The sequence below is a fragment of the Eriocheir sinensis genome, chromosome 64, assembly GCF_024679095.1.
Source record: "Eriocheir sinensis breed Jianghai 21 chromosome 64, ASM2467909v1, whole genome shotgun sequence".
Taxonomy (NCBI): domain Eukaryota; kingdom Metazoa; phylum Arthropoda; class Malacostraca; order Decapoda; family Varunidae; genus Eriocheir; species Eriocheir sinensis.
This window is the reverse complement of record NC_066572.1, coordinates 9,991,541-10,015,747: the sequence shown is the minus strand read 5'-3', so window position 1 is coordinate 10,015,747 and position 24,207 is coordinate 9,991,541. Positions and strand designations below refer to the sequence as shown.

Genomic DNA, 24,207 nt, shown 5'->3' with positions numbered 1-24,207 from the left:
TAATACCATTTTTTGTAATAGCAGGATCAGTGTAAAGAAAATTTTCATATCTATGTATAAGGTGTTGTTACATCGATGCAAAATGTCGAAATGAAAAAAATATATATAATAAAAAAACAACGGAGATTTTAAATATGTATTTCCTTATAAGGGTGCCGGGAATTTTTGAAAGGATTGCCAAGTTTAAACCAGAAAAGGTTGTATATATATATATATATATATATATATATATATATATATATATATATATATATATATATATATATATATAATTAAACCATATGGTTTAATATTATGATGTGCTGCCTACATACTATCGGTGAGTACTCTGCCATATAAATTCAACACATTATTAGTGCTACACAAGTACCACTAAATTACCAGACTACATAAACTAATATGATTCTGATGTAGAAAAAATTCCTATTATTTTGTCAAACTTACTGTTAATTATGTAACTCATTAAAATAGTTGCTGTGTAAGGGGGAGAAATGGCCTATAGGGGAAAAAATTTTTGTCTGAAATTCTCCCTGGGGAATAACAGCCCGGGCTGCTTTTCCCGGGGGGAAATCGAGCCTAGGCTAATTTTCCCTGGGGGAATTTCAGTCAGGGGGGAAAAATTTCCTGCTACACCAGTAGGCATCTTCCTGGTGGGGCCTGATGGCCCAAGGCTTCTTCCATATATATATATATATATATATATATATATATATATATATATATATATATATATATATATATATATATATATATATATATATATATATATATATATATATATATATATATATATATATATATATATATATATATATATATATATATATATATATATACCGGTCCACTACTGAACTACAACAAAAAGGCATAATGTAGGCTATTTAGTACTGGCCTGATGTACATTTGCTTTATGGCCTGATTGCAGAATATTTATATCGGCCTTATATTGGCCTGATAAATAAAATCCTCGAACTACAACAAAAAGGCATAATGTAGGCTATTTAGTACTGGCCCGATGTACATTTGACTCTTATGGCCCGATTGCAGAATATTTATATCGGCCTTATATTGGCCCTATAAACAAAAGCCTTTATGCAATATTTCCGTGATTTGCCGGTATCTGCCCGGACTTCCGATGTTTGCTGGGCAAACTACCCTGGCTCCCAATTTCTTTCACTCAAATCTACCTGAAAATTTTCCCACCCTACATCTCTCAGTCTCCACTTCTTTCTGTCCTTTTCTTTCATTTCATTTCTACCGTTCAGCCCGCACTCCACGGTCAACATATTATGGTCAGACACAATATCAATCATTCCCTCTTCATCTATCCACATGCGAGACACACATTCACGCATTCTCCCATTTACCAGTACATAATCAATCGCAGACTCCTGATTTCTTGCACTCCAGGTCACACGTCCCTCAGCCAGAGTTTCATTCAGGTTCTCTAAGTCCATTTCACTTACAAACTCGGCTAGCATTTCTCCATTCCGATTTGTATACGTTCACCTAACATACCTGTATGTGCATTCATATCACCCATAACAATCACTCTCTCTCCTGCATGCTCTCTCACAACTTTTCTAAGAATATTGTACTTTCCCCTGTTTTCCCTTACTGCTCTTTCACCCTCTACAGTCATATACACAATAACCATTACTACTCTTTCTAGTCTGCCCTTCTTATTCTTGCATTCCACACTCATGGCCAATACATCTTCACTGCTAGTACTGTTACCTACATCCAGCACTTCCACCTTCAGATTCTCATTCTTGCGGTGGAGGAAGGCTACGCCTCCTCCCATAGTCTCCTGTTTCTTTCGCCCCTTCCCAACCATCACATACTCACTCCCCTCAGTCTGCACATCGCCTCTCAGGTGTGTCTCAGTCAAGCCTATTATATCATATTTCCATTCATCCAGTTCCTTACTCATGCCCTCAAGTTTGCCCACGCCCCAGCCTCTCACATTCAAACATCCAATCTTCATGCCTTCACTTGATTGGGTTGTGTATCCACTCCTCCGTGTTAGGTCATTTATACCCGTTCATACTGTCTCCACTGCATACAGCGACTTCATCCGCACCCATTCACGCAGGCGCTCCCCCATCCTTCTGTTCCCGTTGCTGCCCAGGTGCACGCCATCCATGTCGAGCGCTGCGTCTCCCCTCAGGACTCCATCCATGTCGATGAAGCTGATGTCCTTCTTCCCTCGTGTCCATTCCATCTTCATCTTCACCAACTCTTCCTGTATCCTCTTGTTCGTGGATCGGCGCAGTCTCTCATACTATGGTCCTTCCCTTGGGCGTCTCATAATGCCAACAACTGCAACCTTCATTCTTTTTCCTTCTACTGCCTTCACAGAGTCTACTGCGTCCTTCACTGTCTCTTCTTGTCCAACATACTCCAGGGCGTTTCCACCGCCCTGGACGATCAGCAGTCCGTCATTCATGTCGGCCGCTTCATGCTGCACTCTCTTCTTTATGTTGCTGATATGAGCACCACTCATACTGGTGCAGCCGCTGCCATCCATGTTGCACCTAACGTGCCAGTGAGCGTTCTTTTTCATGCTGTCTCCTATGATGCGGATGGGGACCTCTTCACCTTCATTTCTGTTATTCGTCGAGGCCTTGCTGTTTCTGTCTCTTGGTCTGGTCTTTCCTTGGGGGTCTCAGCAGTCCGAACCTCTCTCCACATGGTCCTCCTTGGGGGCAGCCACGGCTGTTGTCTGGACTCCCCTGTCCTCCAGGGTGTCATTGGGGGCAGCCACGGCTGTTTTCATGTCTTGGAGTCTTGGTTTTGGTCCTGGGTGTCGGTATTACACCAAGGCCATCTCGCGAGCCGACGCCAGCTGCTCACAGAGTTTAGTTCAGCTTTCCTGTCTTTCTTTTGTAGTCTTTGTTTGAACATCGCACGTACGGAGCAGCACTTGCGACCACAATGGAGGAATTAGGACCAAATGGTGAGATACGACCGGTTGAACATACGGCGCCAGGAAACCATGTACCGAATGACAAAGGAAAATGGCGATTCTCCTGCTTGCAACGTGATGAAAGCACGTCCTCACACCAAAGAAATGCTGCCAAGTCATACTCACTGAACGATCTGTCTCGTAACATGGACGTTATCACGCATCACCGAATGAAAAAAACTTCTGTATATAGTGTTTTGTGAAGTACAAAGGCTAATGTATACTCGCCCCCAAAAAAGTCCTACATGTCGTCACACCTGGGTCAAAATGGGTACTTCCAAAACTTTATTTGACAACAAAATAACGTTATTGGAAACGCTGTGCCGAATGGCACACGGGCACTCATACCAGAGAAGTGAGAAGGAGCAGAGGACTGTGATACCCTCTCCTCAACAGGGCACCTGACGCACTAATACATGCCCGTGAATGAGTTGAAAAATTCGGCCAAGGTTAACCACAGTGAGCGCGAGTTTCAAAACCCTTAATTTTTGTGCCAAACGGCAAACGGTTTCCATTCTAGGGTTAAGCAGTATAGGATATACGTTGTCAGGTCCGGGGCTTGTATTTGTTTTAAGGGACTGGAGAGCTTTAAGGACTTCATCGGTAGTTATTACAAAGTTAGGCAATGCCTGCTCAAGAGGAGGAAGAATCTTCCTCCAAGAGAGCGACCCGCTGAGGGCCACTCCATGTATTATTCCTCCAAGGATAAAACTAAGCGTAAGGAAAAGAAAATACAAGAAATAAAAGACCATAAATAAAATGCATAAAAGACAACAACTTAGGGCATAAAAAGTCTCCAATTAGAAAGAAAAGAAGAAAAAATAGGGAAAATAGGCAAATCGCAAAATAGGAAAACCTGAATATAGTGTGAAGAAGAGAAAAAAGAAGCAGATCATCACAAAAGAAGAAGAAAATACGGAAATAAAAGAAAATGGGAAAAATATGTACTAAATCAGAAGAGGAAAACAGGAAAATCTGAATCTAGGTACACAGAAAAAATAAAGAATCAAGAAGGACCTAAGAAGATGTGCAAAGAGGAGATTTGATTGATTGATAGTTTATTGTTGCAGATAAACAAGAGGAGAAGGGAAAAGAAGAAAACAGGGAAATAAAATAAAGAAATGGGAAAATAGGTCAATCGGAAAGGATAAAATAGGAAAGTCTGAATATAGGGAGACAGAAAAGTGAAACAATCAAGAAGGAGCCAAGAAGCTATAAAGGAAGGAGAAGAAGAAGAGGAGGAGGAAGCCAACAAGTCCCCTGTGACATCAAGATCAAGGTCGAGGTCCGCCGCGTGCCCTGAAGTGCCCTGGCAGTGTTTCTCGTGGAGGAGGAGGAGCCCCTCGGCGTGCAGGCCCCCAGGGTGAGTGTGCGGGTGGTGGAGGGCCAGGGTGTGGACGGGCTACACTTGGGACAGGAAGGAGGGGAGGGCCAGGGTGTGGACGGGCTACACTTGGGACAGGAAGGAGGGGAGGGCCAGGGTGTGGACGGGCTACACTTGGGACAGGAAGGAGGGAGGGCCCAGGTGTGGACGGCTACACTTGGGACTGGATGGGGGGGAGGCCAGGGAGTGGACGGGCTACACTTGGGACAGGAAGGAGGGAGGGCCAGGGTGTGGAGGGGGTACACTTGGGAGAGGTTGGTGTGGAGGGCCAGGGTGTGGACGGGCTACACTTGGGACAGGAAGGAGGGGAGGGCCAGGGTGTGGACGGGCTGTACTTGGGACAGGAAGGAGGGGAGGGCCAGGGTGTGGACGGGCTACACTTGGGACAGGAAGGAGGGGAGGGCCAGGGTGTGGACGGGCTGTACTTGGGACAGGAAGGAGGGGAGGGCCAGGGTGTGGACGGGCTGTACTTGGGACAGGAAGGAGGGGAGGGCCAGGGTGTGGACGGGCTACACTTGGGACAGGAAGGAGGGAGGGCCAGGGTGTGGACGGGCTGTACTTGGGACAGGAAGGAGGGAGGGCCAGGTGTGGACGGCTACACTTGGGACAGGAAGGAGGAGGGCCAGGGTGTGGACGGGCTGTACTTGGGACAGGAAGGAGGGAGGGCCAGGGTGTGGACAGGCTACACTTGGGACAGGAAGGAGGGAGGGCCAGGGTGTGGACGGGTACACTTGGGACAGGAAGGAGGAGGGCCAGGGTGTGGACGGCTACACTTGGGACAGGAAGGAGGAGGGCCAGGTGTGGACGGGCTACACTTGGGACAGGAAGGAGGGGAGGGCCAGGGTGTGGACGGGCTACACTTGGGGGTATTATTCTAGTGTTTGCCCATACTCACCCCTCGCAACCAAAATTGGCTAGGGGGCCATTGAGACTTCGGGGAATGTGGTGGTAAACATGAAATGCGTTGCAAATGCATAGTTTTTGAGTTTTGAGGGGTTGAAAAATACCCTAGATGTAGGGAAATTCCTTACAATTACTAAGATGTAGGGAAATTTCATAATTCCGTTTTTTTTTTTTTTTTACAACGTACGGAAACCACGCAAGGTAATTATTGAAAATCACTCCGCACCTCCATATTGTACTTAAGGGCATATTATACATACGGACGATGTGTTTACATGGCGACGCCATTGCAATATGAGCAGCGTTGCCAACGATCCAGTTAGCAATGATACGCTATGTGAGACCAGGTCCACCACGCGTTGTTATTATTATTTTTTTGGTGTGAACACGCACCTTTACCTAATACTATTTCCGATAATACGCTTGGTTAGCGATGGTACGCTTTGTTAGCCATTAGCCCATGCATGTGAGACTAGGTCCACCACGTGTGGTTATTTTTTTTTTTAGAACACGCACCTTTAAGAGGGGGGGGTTAGCAGGGGGGTCGAGGGGGGGTGAAGCCCCCTCGTTAGCAAGTCGTAAAGTTTGGTTGGAGTAGTTTAAATATGCTCCCCCACTAAAATACCCCGAGTTCACGCAGGTCCCCAAAGATCATTGGGAAAGGGGATTAATTCGGCTTTTACTTCCAAGTACTTTTTTACTATGATATATGGAGGCGTATTATCGTATTCTGGAGGCGCGGAGTCAATATCCACAATCATCTTGTATACTGGGAATACGAGCCTGTGAAGCAGATTCAGAATCCGGTCAGTAAGGATTCACGTGTTCGAACAGCTCGGGCAAGAGGTTCGAGAGCCTGCACTTCCTGCACAAGCCGCAGTAGTGTTAAAGGCGCGGTGTTGGATGGATCCCGGCTAGCCGGTGGTTTTACTTGTGTCAGTGATAAACAATGAAGATAGACTGTGTTTGGTGCCACGGACTCTACTTGGAGGACAGAAACCTTGCGATGAGGTGACAACCTACTAGAGAGAGGGCATGAGTGTGGTGGAGGCGGTTTATGTGAGCACAGATGGCTGCCGGTGCCACGCCAGATGGTGAGGTGAGCATCGTTTGGTGGGTTCACGACACTTGTCTCCCAAAGCAAGCTTGGGGATCCACTGAGTGCATGGTTTATAGGAAACACTAAATTCGTCGCTAATGCTTATTTTAGTGGTGGTGGGAGGAAAAATTTCCTAAATTTAGGGAATTTCCCTAGATCTAGGGAGTTTTTATCCCCCCCCCCCCCACTAAAAAAATACGCGAATGAGACGGATTTCGTGTCCCCCACCCGAAATCCTGCATTCCCACCAGGTCCCCAGGCTTTTATGGGGGGGAGGGGGGAGTATGGGCAAACACTAGAATTTTACCCACTTGGGACAGGAAGGAGCGGAGGGCCAGGGTGTGGACGGGCTGTAATTAGGACAGGAAGGAGCGGAGGGCCAGGGTGTGGACGGGCTGTACTTGGGACAGGAAGGAGGGGAGGGCCAGGGTGTGGATGGGCTACACTTGAGACAGGAAGGAGGGGAGGGCCAGGGTGTGGACGGGCTACACTTGGGACAGGAAGGAGCGGAGGGCCAGGGTGTGGACGGGCTACACTTGGGACATAAAGGAGCGGAGGGCCAGGGTGTGGACGGGCTACACTTGGGACAGGAAGGAGCGGAGGGCCAGGGTGTGGACGGCTGTACTTGGGACAGGAAGGATCCAGCAAACATGGTTATGCCGGGCCTGCATCTTGCCAGTGCTGGCAAGTCATCATAAACCAAATCGGTTTTGAATCGGTAAGCCATCACGTAGTAAGGGGCCCAACAGCGGGCCATTTACTTGCCGATATATGTTTGCACCGGGCCTGAATCGGTTACGCTGCCAGAAACAGATCTATATTGGCATTCCGTAACCATACTGCAGCCAATACTGGGCCTATGCAGCCTTCTATTAATACCAATGCCGGACCAATTCTGAGCCGGTTGCAGGCCAACATGGACCAACTGTTTATTACCACCCGCTTTGAAGTTGTGATTTTTCTTTTGTTCTCAAAGCTTCATTCATTGACTGTGTATGTCATCAGAAGAAGACCTTATGAAGTAACAGACGCTGTTCCTCCATAACGTTGTTTTCTAATGACATACACAGTCAATGACATGAAGCTTCAAGAAGGCAAAAGGAAAATCACAGCCCAAAGCGGGTGGTATTGAGAACAGTTAAAATCACAATGAAATCCAGACAACAAATAACTGCAAACACAACACTGAAATGGGATTATCAAATCATATTATGCCAGTATTCTGGATTTTCAAGTGTTAGGGTTCTAACAGATGCTATAATTTGTCATCCATTTTCTTTGGATCATTTTAGATCTTTGATAATACAATAGTATCTTATTAAATAATGAGGCCAAAAATGATCTATGTTGCATAGTAACTTTGACCACATTCAATAATGGTGGTTATATGACTGGACACATATTGCAAGCATCCATGAAAAATAAATGAATGCAAATTATAACATCCGTGAACCCAAAGATTGTCAGACCTAAGGATCGACATGAAAAATGCAACTCAAATACAAAATGTAATTTTGCTGCTTCATATCAAGCACTCAACCTTTCAACTTTGCTTGACATGGTGCTGTTTGACCTTCATATGTCTTACACTGGCAAGATTTAAGATTGGCAAAGTGTGAGCTAATTTACTGCTAGAATGTGTCATATAAGTGCTATAAATAAGACGATAATCATTATATGATGCAAAATATATTCTTTCCATAAGAAATCAAAAGCAAATCACAGCATCATGGTGAGATACATCTCTCCTCTATACTATACAACAGACAAATCACAGCATCATGGTGAGATACATCTCTCCTCTATACTATACAACAGACAAATCACAGCATCATGGTGAGATACATCTCTCCTCTATACTATACAACAGACAAATCACAGCATCATGGTGTGATACATCTCTCCTCTATACTATGAAACAGACAAATCACAGCATCATGGTGAGATACATCTCTCCCTCTATACTATACAACAGACAAATCACAGCATCATGGTGTGATACATCTCTCCCTCTATACTATGAAACAGACAAATCACAGCATCATGGTGAGATACATCTCTCCCTCTATACTATACAACAGACAAATCACAGCATCATGGTGAGATACATCTCTCCCTCTATACTATGAAACAAACAAATCACAGCATCATGGTGAGATACATCTCTCCCTCTACACACACACACACACACACACACACACACACACACACACACACACACACACACACACACACACACAGGATATGGAGAAGATTGATAGAGAAGACCTAGTGACGAAGGACGTTAAGTGGTAGAAGAGGGCATAGCAAGAAACTGAAAAAGACGACATTCAGAAAAGACAAAGAAACACACAGTTTTCCACATAGAAGTATAACAGCTTGAAATGAACTTCATGAGATTGTGTGTGCAAAAACAATACATGAATTTAAGACAAAGTTGGATAGAAAAAGATATAGACGGGATGACAGCATGAGGCTAAGTATGGCTCTTTTCCTTACAACTAGGTAAACACACACACAAACACACACATGGGAATCTCGCCCTAAATTCCGCATCCTTTTTACAGCGTAATTGATGCACTGTACTTCTGAAAAAAATATCTCCCTCAACTCATGCAGGAAAACATTATTTTTGATACTTTTCCTCAACTATTTCTTCATTTTGCCAAGAAAAATTGTCATTATCTGTGAAAAATTAATAAAACAGGAAACAGAATGAACCTAATGTCCTGTATCCTCTTCATAGCTCAAGGGACCATATTGGCTCTCTGGCGGTGACTCAGAGACAAGTACTGTTTGGACTTAACTCGGATCCTCTTTTCTATTTCGGGAAAAAATAATACTGGCTGTCGTTTGGAGCCAAATGTCCAAACGTGGTACCTGCTGGTAGAAAAAAATGTATTTACCCTTTGCTGGTAAGGTTTTAAGGTTTGCATCTGTGTGTGGTGTGTGTGACCACTGAGGGGCGAATGTGCCGGGGGCCGCAGTCTCCTGAGCGGCCCAAACAGACAAAATACTAGCTTGGAGGTTTTGTATTTTTTTGCCCAGGGCTTTACTTTGCTCCCCAGCAGCTTAAGAATGATTTAACTTGCTGTTAAATAATTGTTAGTAGCTATTTTGATATGGTATGGACCTAAGACATTGACTGACTGTTCCAATGGATGTCCTGGGGCAGGTGCAGACAAATTGGGGGGGTGTCTGGCATGTTATCCCTCCTTCAGTTTGTGGTGATGGGTTAGGCACTTGCTTCTTCAGTGTTAATTATGTAGTACTATCTCTTCGTCTTTGGAGGGAGTAGGGTTGCAGAGTCTTGAGCCTGTCCCAGTAACTCAGATTTTTGATTGAGTTCAGCTTCCTTGTGAAGACCCTTTGTGTCTGTTCCAGTCGCTTGATATTGTACATTTTGTGTGGGAACCACAGATGCCACAGGTATTCCATTTTCGACAACACCAGGGACTTACAGAGCGGGAGGAGGTGTTCGGGATCCCTCGTCTTGAAGGTGCAGAGTATCCATCCTGTCATCCTGCTGGCCGTCCTACATAAGAACATAAGAACGCAGGAGTCTGCAAGAGGCCGGTAGGCCTGTACGAGGCAGCTCCTTTGACCCTAAGCTCCCGTGTATCTAACCCCACCTAATATCGCTGTCCATGAATTTATCTAGTCTATTTTTGAATGTGACAATTGTATTGGCACTCACCACATGACTGCTAAGCCTATTCCACTCATCCACCACCCTGTTAGTAAACCAATTTTTGCCTATGTCCCTGTTGAATCTGAATTTATCCAGTTTAAACCCGTTACTTCGTGTCCTACCCGGTTCTCTTACCAACAAAACCTTATGAATGTCTCCCTTATTAAAGCCCTTCATCCATTTATAAACCTCGATCATGTCTCCACGCACCCTTCGCCTTTCTAGAGAATGCAAGTTTAACTGTTTGGGTCTTTCCTCGTATGGCAAGTTTCTCAACCCCTGAATCATCTTAGTCATCCTCCTCTGCACCGATTCTAACATTTTGATATCCATTCTATAGTAGGGTGACCAGAACTGAACTGCATAGTCAAGATGAGGTCTAACTAATGCTAAATATAGTTTGAGGAAGACTTGGGCTTCTGTTGCTTACGCCCTTGAAATAAATCCCAGTACCCTATTAGCTCGATTTCTAGCTTGAATGCATTGTGCCCTTGGACGGAGATCAGAGCTCACTAAGACCCCTAAATCCTCTCGCACCCAGACCTACTTATGAGAGTGTCATTTAAGCAATAGTTATGTGAGGGGTTGTTCCTACCACACTCAGAATACTGCACTTCCCTACATTGAACTCCATCTGACATTTATCCGCCCAGTCATATAATCTGTTGAGTTCACCTTGGAGAATACTAGCGTCCTGATCCGACTCGATTACTCTACCGATCTTGGTATCATCTGCAAATTTACTAACATCACTACTAATTCCTGTGTCTAAGTCATTGATATAAATAATAAACAAAAGTGGACCTAATACCGAACCTTGGGGACCCCACTCGTAACACATCCCCAGTCAGATCTTTTACCATTGATTTGCACTCTTTGCTTCCTATTGCTAAGCCACGCCTTGACCCAGTTCAAAACTTTACCCTCTACTCCGTGAGCCTGTAATTTAAGCAACAGTCGTTGGTGAGGAACTTTGTCAAACGCTTTACTAAAATCAAGATAGATTACATCATAATTTTCATCTCTGTCAACCGCCTCAAATACTTTATTGTAGAAGGACAAGAGATTGGTGAGGCATGACCTACCTTTTGTGAACCCATGCTGCGAGTCGTGAGTTAAGCTATGTTTCTCTAAATGCTCCCGAATGTTCCTGGCTATTATGGACTCCAGCATCTTCCCTATAACCGATGTTAAGCTAATTGGGCGATAGTTTGAGGCAACTGACCTGTCCCCTTTTTAAAATCGGCGTCACATTAGCTACTTTCCATAGGCTCGGCACATAGTTAGTATTTACCGACATCTTAAAGATGTCGGTTAGTGGTCACTGATTACATCACCTAACTCCTTTAATACCCTCGGAAATATCCTGTCTGGACCTGGCGACTTGTTCTTCTTAAGCTTATCTATCTCATCCTGAACTACTTGCCTGGTAATGATTATATCCCTCAATTTATCGCCATCACTGCCCTCGTACACCTGAACTCTTTCCGGTATAGTCGTTTGATCCTCCTGTGTGAATACTGAAAGGAAGTAGTCGTTCAACAATGTGCTCATATTTTCGTAATTTTCTAATAGCTCCCCTGTGTTTGTTTTCAGCGGTCCAATTTTCTCCCGTGTTTTTGTTCTATACATCTGAAGGAAGCACTTAGGATTACTTTTCGCCTCATTTGCTACTTTGATCTCATAGTTCCTTTTTACTATCCTGGTGTTTTTCTTAACTAATCTAGATAGTTCGACGTACCGGCCCCTGAGATGTGTTTCACCATTCTTTATTTTCTGATAAATTCACTTCTTTAACCCTATCTCGTGTTTTAGTCCACGAGTCATCCACTTAGGGTCATTGTTTTCTTTTTCTAAGTGTTCGCTGTGGTATATACTGTCTTTGTCCCTCTACTATTATTCTAACTAAATTATTGTAAGACATTTCTATCTGGTTCTCCTGGCTCTCCAATCCGCAGTTCTGGCCCTCATGAATCCCTAAATTATTCCAATTTACTCCTTCAAGATGTCTTCGAAGCCCCTCGTAATTTGCTCTTGCCCTTGTGATGTCAATGTGCTCAGTGGGTGAAAAGTCATTACTAACTAGTACCCCAGGTCATGTACGGAGCTCTTCTCTGCAATTTCTTGACCTTTCACCTGGTACTGTGATCTTGAGGTGGCCATTTTCCCATATCTTATTAATTCAAATTTATTTTTGTTCAAAGACATGTTGTTGTCCTAACCTAACCTAACCCAGCCCTAAAATTTCTGTGGCCTGCCATGACCGACAGCCGCTGCCCACTGCTGGTGGAGGAAGGGGAGGACATTGTCGCCTTATTTACACATACTATGACAATGACAATACCTATGACAAAAAAGCCCACCTCAAGATCACCCACCCACCACATTGACCTAGGGCATTCATGGTGGGTTGCGCTATGCCACCACCGCCTACAATTAGCTCGAATTAGGGGTTTTATGGCGAGCCCTTTTTAGGGTCCACCGTACCACAGCCACGACTCGTGAAAGCCTAAAAAAGGGTCTGCCCACGTTCTCGGGTTAAGGAGGGCGCCCGGGGGGGTCCCTCCTGGGCACACAGTATATCCTATGGCTTTGAAATTTTAGTATGTTGTTTGTTGGTGTAAGTGTATGACATTCTGTGAAATTTGGGTGAATGTGTAGAGGAGACTCAACAAAGCATGAAATCTTATTTTTGTTTCACAGACTTTAATTTTTAGTTAATTACTTTGAAAAAAATATACCATAGAAACTTTGTGTATAGATCTACATTTCTCATTTTGTAATTTTTTTCATTTTTTGTTCTGGCTTAAAAAAATTGAAATTCATTTTCACTAATAATTTTGTCCACTTTTTCTCCCGTTCTCTTTTTACATTTAAAAAAAATGTACAAAATGAGAAAAATTGCCGTTTAGTTGTAGATTATATTGATACCTTACAAAAGACTGTCAGACGTTTTGTCGATTTTGTGAAATTTTTTGAAGTGTAAAAAACAAATTTTCAAGATTTTGGCTCCTTAAGATTTTTTTTTCCATTTCATGTGTCTTGCCATTTGTATTCATTTGATTGTCATGAAATGTTCACATATGATTGTTTATACCTTGTTCACTTACTGGGCCGCCAGTGTGCTGAGCAGATGTTTCACTTGTTGCATATTGGTACATCTGTGGCCCGAATAGCCCTTTCTATAAACTTTTACAAACATGAGTATATAAACAATTTGTGGGTAAATTTGTATTTATTATGACTGCAGATGTGTTGCAATGGTACCAGGTAATAAGTTGAAAATGATAAGGTAATAAATATATAGCTATGTAAAGGCATCCAAAATACATTTAAAGTTTGGTGACATTTTGCTTCCAAATATAAGCATTTCATTATGTAACAGTAATCAACTGTAGAGGCAAATGCCCCTCATATCAAACAATGTAAAAAAAAAAAAAAAAAAAAAATCCTAATACATGAAAATCTTGCTTTCATAACAGAAAAAATAATGCTCCAGATCACTACTTACTAGTACTTGGAATATTAGATTATCCCAATGGTTGATTTATTATAGTGTATTTTACTGAACTGTACAGGGAAATACCACTCCGCAAATAACGTAAAAAAAAAAAAAAAATTCCTGATAAATAAGAATTTTGCTCATAACAGACAAGAAAATAATGTTTCCCATCCTGCTCTTCATCTGTTTCTAACTCGTCACTTTCCTCGGAGAGCTCATCATCTGGGTCATCTGAACTGACAAAAAACCTGAATCATCTGAATCACCAGATGAGGTATCCGATCGCCCTCCTTAAAAGACGGTCGGGTTCATTTCTGTTGAAAAGGAGGGAAAAAAACATTATTAATAGTTTTTTTATGTACAGCTCATCAGAATGTAAGATATTGTATCGACACAAACTCGTATAATAATCATAAAAACTACACCAAATAGCAGAACAAGACTATATCGTCAGTGCTTCGCGAACTGGTACATATATGCGCCAACCCATACCTGGTACATTGGTGCACCAATACGCGGCAGAGGGAAAAAATATTAGTGGTCCGCGATATGGTATATATTTGTACCGTGGATTTTTACACTATACTACAGGCTATCCTCTCATAATGGTACATAACTCCTCTCTGCAAAAGTCCAACGGACACTGGCGTGGTGGCCGTGAAAGTTCCTCGGAGCAGGCAAGAGCGCTGAGTTGCCAAACGCGATTAATGTGTTAACAGGCATTAAAACTATCAAGCTTGCAGCTTTGGTCGCTGGATATTGTCCATTTACGTGTAGTTCTGTCTTAGTATTGTTACGAATATCGCTTCAGATTTATTTAGGTTAGTTCAAAAGACATATTTATCAATGAATATATTATTGCATTAGCTTATTATCAGTACACGCACTATTTGCCTGACCCGGTGGCCTGTGGCTTGCCTTCGGTGCACCCACCACCGCCCTGATCCCTCCCACCAACTTCAGTTTCCTTACCAGTCTTTTTTTTTTTTTTTTCAGCACATGACTTTGTGTCCCAATGTCCACCACTGGTGTTAGTGTTGAAGTGAGGCATCGAGACAGTTGCTGTGGTCAGTCCTTGTTCCGTCCCTGCTGCCGCTGACTTCAGGACTCCTTGGTGCATCCTCGCCTTGCCTGCTCAATTGGTCACTGAGTGTGGCTTTGAAGCAACCTCGCCGCCTTCTCCAGCATCTCTGAGGTTCCTCAAGGCCAGCCAACTCCTCACATCCAGAGTAGTGTTGCAGTGGAGGCTGCAAGGCGGGACAGCAGCTGGAGTGGCTGGGAACAGCAGGAGCAGACTGCTACTGGTGTGAGGTTCAGGAGTGATAAAAAACACCGCCAACACAACCACCAACAACAACAACAACTGCTGGCCTCTTCATCCACAAAGGGGGAAGTTTGAATTTCAGAAGTGTGAGAAGATCTGAGAATGAGAGCAAGTTTACTGACCAAAGCCAAGAGTGTGAGAAAAGACATGCAGGGAAGGATGACCTCAACAAATACACCCACACACTCTGGTGTAAGACCTCATGAAAGTCGGGAGTGTGGCAAAAGGTTTAGGAATAGGAGTAACCCCAAACATCACACCCTTACACACACTGGTGCAAGAAACCATGAGTGTGAAGTTTGTGGGAAATGTTTCAATCAGAAGGGTCACCTCAAATTACACACCCTTACACACACTGGTGAAAGAAATCATGAGTGTGAAGTTTGTGGGAAATGTTTCAATCAGAAGGGTACCCTCAAATTACACACTCTTACACACACTGGTGAAAGAAATCATGAGTGTGAAGTTTGTGGGAAATGTTTCAGTCAGAAGGGTAACCTCAACACACACACCCTTACACACACCAGTGCAAGAAATCATGAGTGTGAAGTTTGTGGGAAATGTTTCACTGAGAAGGGTAACCTCAAATTACACACTCTTACACACACTGGTGAAAGAAAGCATGAGTGTGAAGTTTGTGGGAAATGTTTCAGTCACAAGGGTAACCTCAAATTACACACTCTTACACACTGGTGAAAGAAATCATGCTTGTGAAGTTTGTGGGAAATGTTTCAGTCAGAAGGGTACACTCAAGAAACACACTCTTACACACACTGGTGAAAGAAATCATGAGTGTGAAGTTTGTGGGAAATGTTTCAGTCTGAAGGGTACCCTCAAGAAACACACTCTTACACACACTGGTGAAAGAAATCATGAGTGTGAAGTTTGTGGGAAATGTTTCAGTCGGAAGTATAACCTCAAATTACACACTCTTACACACACTGGTGAAAGAAATCATGAGTGTGAAGTTTGTGGAAAATGTTTCAGTCGGAAGGGTACCCTCAAATTACACACTCTTACACACACTGGTGAAAGAAATCAAGAGTGTGAAGTTTGTGGAAAATGTTTCAGTCGGAAGGGTACCCTCAAATTACACCTTGTTACACACAGTGGTGAAAGAAATCATGAGTGTGAAGTTTGTGGAAAATGTTTCAGTCAGAAGGGTACCCTCAAATTACACCTTGTTACACACACTGATGCAAGAAGTCATGAGTGTGAAGTTTGTGGGAAATGTTTCAGTCAGAAGGGTACCCTCAAATTACACCTTGTTACACACACTGATGCAAGAAGTCATGAGTGTGAAGTTTGTGGGAAAAGGTTCAAACTGAAGAGTATATTGGACAGGCACGTCTTCAGACACTCTGGTCATAAAGGGTTCAAGTGCGATGTTTGTGGGAAACGTTTCATGACTAAGGGTGAGATTGTCAAGCACATGAAGGTCCACTTCTCCTGAGGTGCTGTGCTGATTCAGTTCTGCTGTGTGTGTGAGTGCAAGTGTTTGTTGTGGTGGTGTTACAGGGCTGTGTGTAGCACAGAGAACAGAAAATATTCATCTGTTGGAACAAATGGTGACTGTGACGGCATGATCTGTTATTCACTTTCCACCCCAGGCTTCATGTGGTTGGTGGGTCCTGTGAAAGGTCTGATCTTTTTGGTGACTGTGCTGGGCTGGCTGTTGTGGCCTGGGCTTATTGGTCAAGTGTGTGTGTGTTAATAGTAATAATATAGTGTATTTGGTCTTACCAGCCGCTAAGCTAAAAATGTACACATTATAAACACATTGTAAAGAACAGTAGGTAGGGGTTCAGGGATCTAACACATCAGTGGGAGGTTGGAATGATAGTGGTGGGAGGGTTGAGTGCAGTGTGGTGGTGCCGGGGAGGGGGAGGACATCCTCTTCCAGATGGTGGCAAGGTGTTAGTCCCAAGGTGTGACATTCATGTAGGTGTGAAAGAGGGGTGACGATATGATTGAGCACATGCTACTTGAGTGATGTATGTATATAAGAGAGAAAAGGGGATTATGGTAACAGTTGTGACTGAATGGAATAGGATGTTGGAGAGGGATGTAAAAAGGTTAAATGCATGCAATATTATTTCAGCTGAGGTCATTTTCAAAGCAGACAATTGTTGTCATTCAGTAGATCATGTCATTCTTAATCATCAGAAATCATTTTCAAGACTCAATTCTGACCTGTCACATTGCGTAGATCTTGTCATTCTTAGTCAGTTGAGGTCATCTTGAAGCCAACAATTCTTGTTTCATAGTTCAATTCTTGTCATTTTCCCTCTTTTTGTTCCTCAGATATATTTTTCAAATTAATATCATATTTATTTCCATTTATTTAATTTTGGGAGCAGGCATAAAGGCCAGGTTATGTTAGGTTACCTTATATTTAGTTTAATTAGGTCAGATGAGGTTAGGTTACATTTAATTTGATTAAGGTAGTTAGATTTAATTGTGTTCAATGAATGTGTAATATGCTTCAGTTATATAATGTGTACTCGCCATTGCCAATGGAGCTTGGGAATAATAACACATGACTTAGGCCCGATTTTTTAAACGTGAAGTTTGCATTTGCTAATACTAATGTAGCTGATTCTTCGTATGTCTCGTTTTTTAAACCACTTTCAGCCGTGGTGTTAGTGTCAACTCGTAGGAGACACCACGGGTTCCTATAAGAATCGGCGGGTTGTCCAACCCCACCCCAACAAGAACCACCAATAATATTCACGAATCATGTGCGATTGAAAGTAATGTTAAAAATATGATAATATATCAATATGTTTAAGTGCAAACGAAAAATAGTGTACATCATCGTAAGGAAGAGATTAAGGTGTTTATTAGAGTGCGCGTTCGGGCTCCCTTAACCCCGTTGACACTGGTGAGTTATGGGTCTGTTTAGTGTTTACATTGTTCACCCGCACCGGGACGTCCATCACCCCTTCAAGGTTTACATCATTTTCACATGGTAAGTACAACATTTAAGTAATTTTTGAATGCATAAAAACACCAAGCTTTAGTAATTCTTGGTCAGAACCATGTTATATGCTCTTGCGCTCTATCAAGCTTGGGCCAGCTGGTACATCCCGCCAGTTTCAGTAAATAATTATTCCATTGCAGGCATTTGCGGCATATCTGGAACTCCTCGATCTTGTGGGTCAAGTTGAGGAGGTGAGGCTTCCCAGAGACCGGCAAAACCCATTCACCTGTCTCTCTGAGGAGGACTTCATAGATCGCTACCGTCTCTCACCAGCTTGCACACTCCAACTGCTTGAGAATGTACAGCCCCAACTACCCAGAGCGCGAGATGGCAGAGGTGTGTGTGTGTGTGTTCCCTACTCTTTTTAGCCTATCAAAGTATTGAGCTTCTCACATGGTAAATAATCAACTGAGAACCACTGTATTTCGTGTCTTGTGCAAGGTTCACTCCAATGTTTAATTTTCACAAATTACCAATCACTCAACATCTCTTATATTCAAGATGCAACAGGACATTTAAAAACCTGCTTTTATTTTGAAATAGAAATGAGCATTAGCAATGTAAATCTACTCATTTGAAATAGAAATGAGAAATAGAAATGAGCATTAGCAATGTAAATCTACTCATTTGAAATGGAAATGAACAGTAGTAATTCTGCCTTTTTCCTTTTTCTGTATAGTCCTATATCAGAAATGTCATGAAAGCCAATAGAACATGGGTCATGTGTTCCCAGGTAGAACTGGAAATAACCATGCAAGTTATACCTAACCAATAATATCTCTCCTCCTCAGGCTGCAGTGTTCCTGGTCACCTGCAGCTTCTTGTAGCATTACGCTACTTTGCCAGCGGGAACTTCCAGTTAACCATGGCAGACTGTTTGGAGATGTCTGCTTCTTCAGTCTGCAAATTTGTTCACCGCATAGCTGTTATACTAACACGCATGTCACCTAATTATATCAAGTTTCCTGAACCTGCCAATACACGTCAGGTAGCAGAGGACTTTCATGCTGTCGCTGGCATGCCTGGTGTCATCGGCTGTATTGATGGAACATTGATTCCAATTGTGAGTCCTGGCGGAGACACTGCAGAATTATACTGCTGTAGGAAGGGTTACTTTGCCCTAAATGTCATGGCAGTTTGCGATGAAAAAATGCGTTTCACTAATGTCATTAGTAGTTGGCCAGGAAGTGTCCATGACAGCCGCATTTTTTATAATTCTAGGCTTTGTCAGAAATTAGAATATGAAGGTTACTCAGGTTATCTTTTGGGAGATTCAGGGTACGCATGCAAGTCTTACTTGTTGACTCCGGCACTGGATCCCCAAACTGAACAAGAAAACAGATATAATGCATCACATATACGCACACGCAACACTGGAGGAATCTGACAAATAAATATTATTTTTGTATATGTTCCTCTTTTATTGCAAACCTAATTTAGCATAATACAAAAATCTGTCGCCTATTCTTAATATTTTTCTTGTAAATAGCAGGCGGCATGTTTGACGCTGTCTGCTGCATCCTTGATGCTGTTTGCTGCCATTATAACACTTTCCGCAGCCTGGCAAACTATCCGTATAGCTTTTAGTGACTCCTCTTTTAAGCTGTCACAGGTTTCACTAATTTTTGCATAGGCTGCCTCCTTTTCACTGACAGCCTGGCGCCTTTTCGGAGGATGCTTGCGACGGGCGTAGCGGACAGCTGCTGCAGCTCCAGATGTCTGCAATCTCTCGGGCACGGAAGTGTTATCGGGCTCCTGAGTTACAGGCTCGTCACTTTCCCCAATGAATTCTGGAATGGAGATTGATATCAATACCTACATAACTTGGCAATCCCCCTACAAGACTAAGCACACCACTCTCTTAACCCCCACAGCACCTGACGGGAAAGAGAAGGTCCTCAATGTATAGTGGATCAGCCACACCGCTATTGATGTGAACTAAACTAAACATGAAAGGGTGCAGAGTTTAGGTCAAAGCTGTGATAAGCAACAATCCAACTCAGGCAATACCAACAAAACATAGTTATTTGACCATATTTGATGTGCATGCGGAAGTCAGATAAAGATCACTGATGTACAGTAATAATATTAACTATAATTTAGAAAAGCAGTGAAAGAAGGTTACACTCGAAACTGGACTGTGGTAACTATCATGATATTACTCTATTGATAAAATGTATGAGTCACATAGAATCATATGAAAAGTAGCAAGATATTAATTAATTCTAATTATAGTCCAACCAAATTGTCGAGTCCGTTTGGGCATAGGCTCCCGCGGGTCCATTTCTCCCCTCTGCTCTGCCACACAGTCCCAACACCTATTTTTTCCTATCATATGTTACCTTTACCTTACATATGAGAGGAAGAGATAGGTGTTGGGACTGTGTGGCAGAGCCCAAACGGACTCGACAATTTGGCTGGACTATAAGTGCTTAAGTCATATTCCTTAGGAATAAACTAAACCACGATTCAGAGAAAGAAGTCATGTTCCGAGGCGTCTTGTTGATGAGCATATTCCACAATACGTAGAATGGTTTTCACAAACGAAGGAACCTCTGGCTGCCATTGCTCTGCTCTTCCATGAAGTGCCGATGGAGACGAGACCAAAAGATAAAATTCATAATCAGAAGTAAATCTATCTAATTCTATTAATGTGTTGCATTTCCAGAACCTTACAAGTTACATCTATATTAAAATGCACCATGTATTAAGGAAATTACTTCAAAACAACGTGGTAGTACTATACGTATATATAAATACTGGAACTTACCAACTTCAGAGGCATCCACGACCACAATGTTTGGATCCAGGGTGTCACACTGCTGGGTCGCAGGTTCCAGCTCCCGCGAGAGGGTTGACATGATCAGCTGGTCTTCTTTAGGTGGTGAAGGCATGGCTTTCCCTCCACCAGTTGCAAACATGTGCTGCACACGGTGGCTGTGGTTCTTCTTTGCCCTATGAAAGGAATAAGATGATATATATTACAAAAACGGTTACAAATCACAACCCTCACCACAGTCACTCCACACCCTCAACACCATCAGTCTACACACCCTCACCACCATCAGTCTCCACGCCCTCACTCTCCACACCCTCACCACCATCAGTCTCCACGCCCTCACTCTCCACACCCTCACCACCATCAGTCTCCACGCCCTCACTCTCCACACCCTCACCACCATCAGTCTCCACGCCCTCACTCTCCACACCCTCAACACCATCAGTCTCCACTCCCTCACCATCATCAGTCTCCACGCCCTCACCACCATCACTCCACAGCCTCTCTCCATGCAATATGTTCTTACCTCATCTTCGTGTATTCCCATGCTCGTTTAAGTTGTTTCTCCGACTTGGGATCGGCCGGGTAATTCAGGCTGAAGGCTGCAGCAATCTCTTGCCACGCCTTGACCTTCTCAAGGGTGACCGCCATCCCATGAGACTTGTCCTGCAGGACAGGCTTCTCCGACACCAGCTCCAGCAGGAATTTCTTTTGCCCTTGGCTGAGTGGTGCTCCTTTGCCTGGTGTCGCCATGTCGGTGTTTCTCTTGTGGGCTGCAACTCCAGACTGATCTGCTGCTCTGGTAGGACCGTAGGAGGAATGTAATTTATGTAAACACCGATCAGCTGATTGGTTGGCTGGTCACACGAGACGCTTCAGAGCTGCCAACCTGTGCGGAAAGTGGGGTTGGTGTCTGCTTGGCCTAGCACCACGTAGGGTCTCCTTTTCGGTGTTTAAAAAACGCGTTCGCGATGTTAGTAAGACAGGATGCGACGTGGGCTTTGCGGTTGCTGTTTGCTAACTCGAACGTTTAAAAAAGCGGCCCTAGACACGCTTCCGAGCAGTCAGGCTGAGGGGCGACCTGACGTCACAAGATGGCGCCTAGGACGTTTTTTGAACATCGCACAGGGCAGAACTTGCAACCACAATGGCGGATTTAGGACCAAATGTTGAGATACGACCGGTTGAGCATCCGGCGCCAGGGTCCTCCGTTGATGGTGGTGGAGTGCTCCCTGGGCTGAGGTCAAGGTTGGACCGGTCTCCAGGACGCCGGCACACACCCAGGGGGTGCGGAAGAGGAGGCACTCTTGGCGCCGACTCGGACTGCTCCACAACAGCCTGGACCATAGCTTGGTAGTCGGGGTGCCTCCTCTAGCCCTTGATGGCGTCCAGGGTACGGTGGAGCAGCACCTCCCTCAGGATAGCTTGATTCATGGCAGGATGACCTAGGTGGGACTTCTCAAAGCTGGCCATCAACTCCAGCTCCTCAGGGTCTCACCGTACCTTGGGACGAGAATCAAGCCTCTCGACCTCAGCAGCGTGAAACACGGTTGGGTGCATACGTCTCTGTTGCTAGTATTCCGCAGGTGGTGGCTGAATAGTTAGCGTGACGGCCCCGCGCTCAGGAGGTCCAGGAGGGACGCGGGTTCGAATCCTGGCCGCCGCACAGCTGAGGTTTTTCAGTCACCGCCGAGTGGCCTAAGACTACCCACATGCTGGCCTGAAGACCACCCATCAACCCGGGCTCTAGATAACCTCTCCAAAGAGAGGCTCAAAGATGAGTTCCGGGGGGGCAGCATGAGCCAGCACAAGATGGCGCCACTATAAACACTCGCCTGCGCCAGAACGGGCTGGGCCGACTATCAGGCCCCACCGGGAAGAAGCCTTGGGCCGACCATCGGGCCTCACCGGGAAGAAGCCTTGAGTTACCTGAGCGGTGTAACTACCGGAGCGGTGTGTGTGTGTGTGTGTGTGTGTGTGTGTGTAAAATTACAAAATAAAGTTTCCTCTTATTTTTTTCTTATTTTGAAAATATAATAATAATAATAATAATAATAATAATAATAATAATAATAATAGCTCTATTTCGCCAAGCGGCATATATATAACAAATAAAAAAAAAAACAGGACAAATAATCGAACGAGATCAACCGAGATTCATACACGCTTTAATAATTGACAGCTATATATGCGTGCACGGCACACGTACGCACAATCTACGCGTACAGAAGGCCCAGCCACTCCGCCGCATGGATCCACATACATAGGCCGAGCTCTGTCTGACGGAGGTGATGATGGAGTTCCCAGATTGTTCCACTCTACTCCTCACACGGTACGCGGCGTGGCGACGCAGCACAGCCAGCAGCTCATCCCGTGCCCGGTGAAGGCCAGGGATGAGCTAGTCCATTTAGGAAGCCCCAGAAGCCGCTCACAGCCGTTACAAAATTTTCAGTCAGATCACGGTTGATCACTTCACAGTGAATGCATGATTTCGCAAGCCCATCCAATCTCTCCTCACCCATAGTTAACCGTCTGAATGATTTTATATGTTTAAGTGTAGAAAACTTTGTTCTGCTATAGCAGATGAAATGGGCAAAGTGGCATAAATAAGTAATCATTTCTTTGTAACAGGATTTAGAGCACTGCTCAAATGTATTAAGTCCAGTATTTAGCACGGAGCTTTTAGGTACAGAAGACCAATGCCGTCTCCACACTCTGAATTCAGTGACAGAATCAGGCAAATCATCCAGGCCCAGAACTGGATCATTTATCAAGAGGTAGTCTTTGTACATCAATAGCGACCAGCCGCAGCTCGATCTCTGACCGCCATATTCTCAGTGAAGCTCTTCCTCTTCGTCGAAGCGTCGCTTAGAGAGTGTGTTTCGTTGAAGGGTATGCCCAGTCCCTCCTAACCTTCGAAACAATCTTTCCGTGTAGTGTTGGTACTACTGCAAATCAAACAAACGTTGAAAACCGAAACCTTAATGCAATTGAGGTACATTTCTATAATGGATTATATAGTGTGACTAATATTTATGTAAACAGTGCTTGATACAGTGACATACATTATATATAGCAGAAATTTCCATTGATGCATTTAATTGGTTGGTACCCGTGGCTATGTTTGCTTCGCTTTCATATCATCCTGTTACCTGTGGGCGGAGCTTAGAGACCGTTAGAATAAACTGCTTTTATTTTCTTTATTTTCCTCCTGTTCCATGAGACATCTCTTTCTCCCTTCGTTATTTCTCACTTGTAAATATATTTTAACTAGCTTTAGAGCTCCTATCAGTGGGTGGAAAATGGTAGCATCTATATTGCTGAGCTTTGCTAAGCTCCACCCACAGGTGACGTCACGAGTTTGGAGATTGGCTGTGGTAAGCCCAGCACGGAGTACCACATACCACCACATATTCATACAGACTTGTGAAACAAGCGCCCGGAGAAAGCCTGTTAGTCCGTCACTTTAAAATTCATCCCAGCAATCTTAATTCATGCTCATGGTGAAGTGCCCGCCCTACAAACGCTCAAAAAGATTACTTGTGAATATTTGAGACTAAAGGGAGGGGCGTGC

The 24,207-nt window shown here is 43.9% G+C and overlaps 2 protein-coding genes and 1 long non-coding RNA gene across 3 annotated transcripts in view; 1 reads left to right on the top strand and 2 right to left on the bottom strand.

The window, feature by feature from the left end:
• Window positions 1-24,207, bottom strand: part of LOC126987401 (zinc finger protein OZF-like) — a 179,113-nt gene that overhangs the window by 13,176 nt on the left and 141,730 nt on the right. The gene's annotated exons all lie outside the window — the stretch shown is intronic.
• LOC126987409 (uncharacterized) lies at window positions 15,545-19,264 on the top strand. Its single transcript, XR_007740888.1, has 2 exons — window positions 15,545-18,190; window positions 18,646-19,264. It is a non-coding gene; the product is annotated as an uncharacterized LOC126987409 (long non-coding RNA).
• Window positions 18,658-21,664, bottom strand: LOC126987405 (myb/SANT-like DNA-binding domain-containing protein 3). The gene is made up of 3 exons (XM_050844385.1): window positions 21,160-21,664; window positions 20,625-20,809; window positions 18,658-20,424 (listed from the first exon to the last, which is right to left on the bottom strand). The coding sequence occupies exons 1-3, from the start codon at window positions 21,384-21,386 to the stop codon at window positions 20,324-20,326; spliced, it is 513 nt and encodes a 170-aa protein (XP_050700342.1). The 5' UTR covers window positions 21,387-21,664; the 3' UTR covers window positions 18,658-20,323.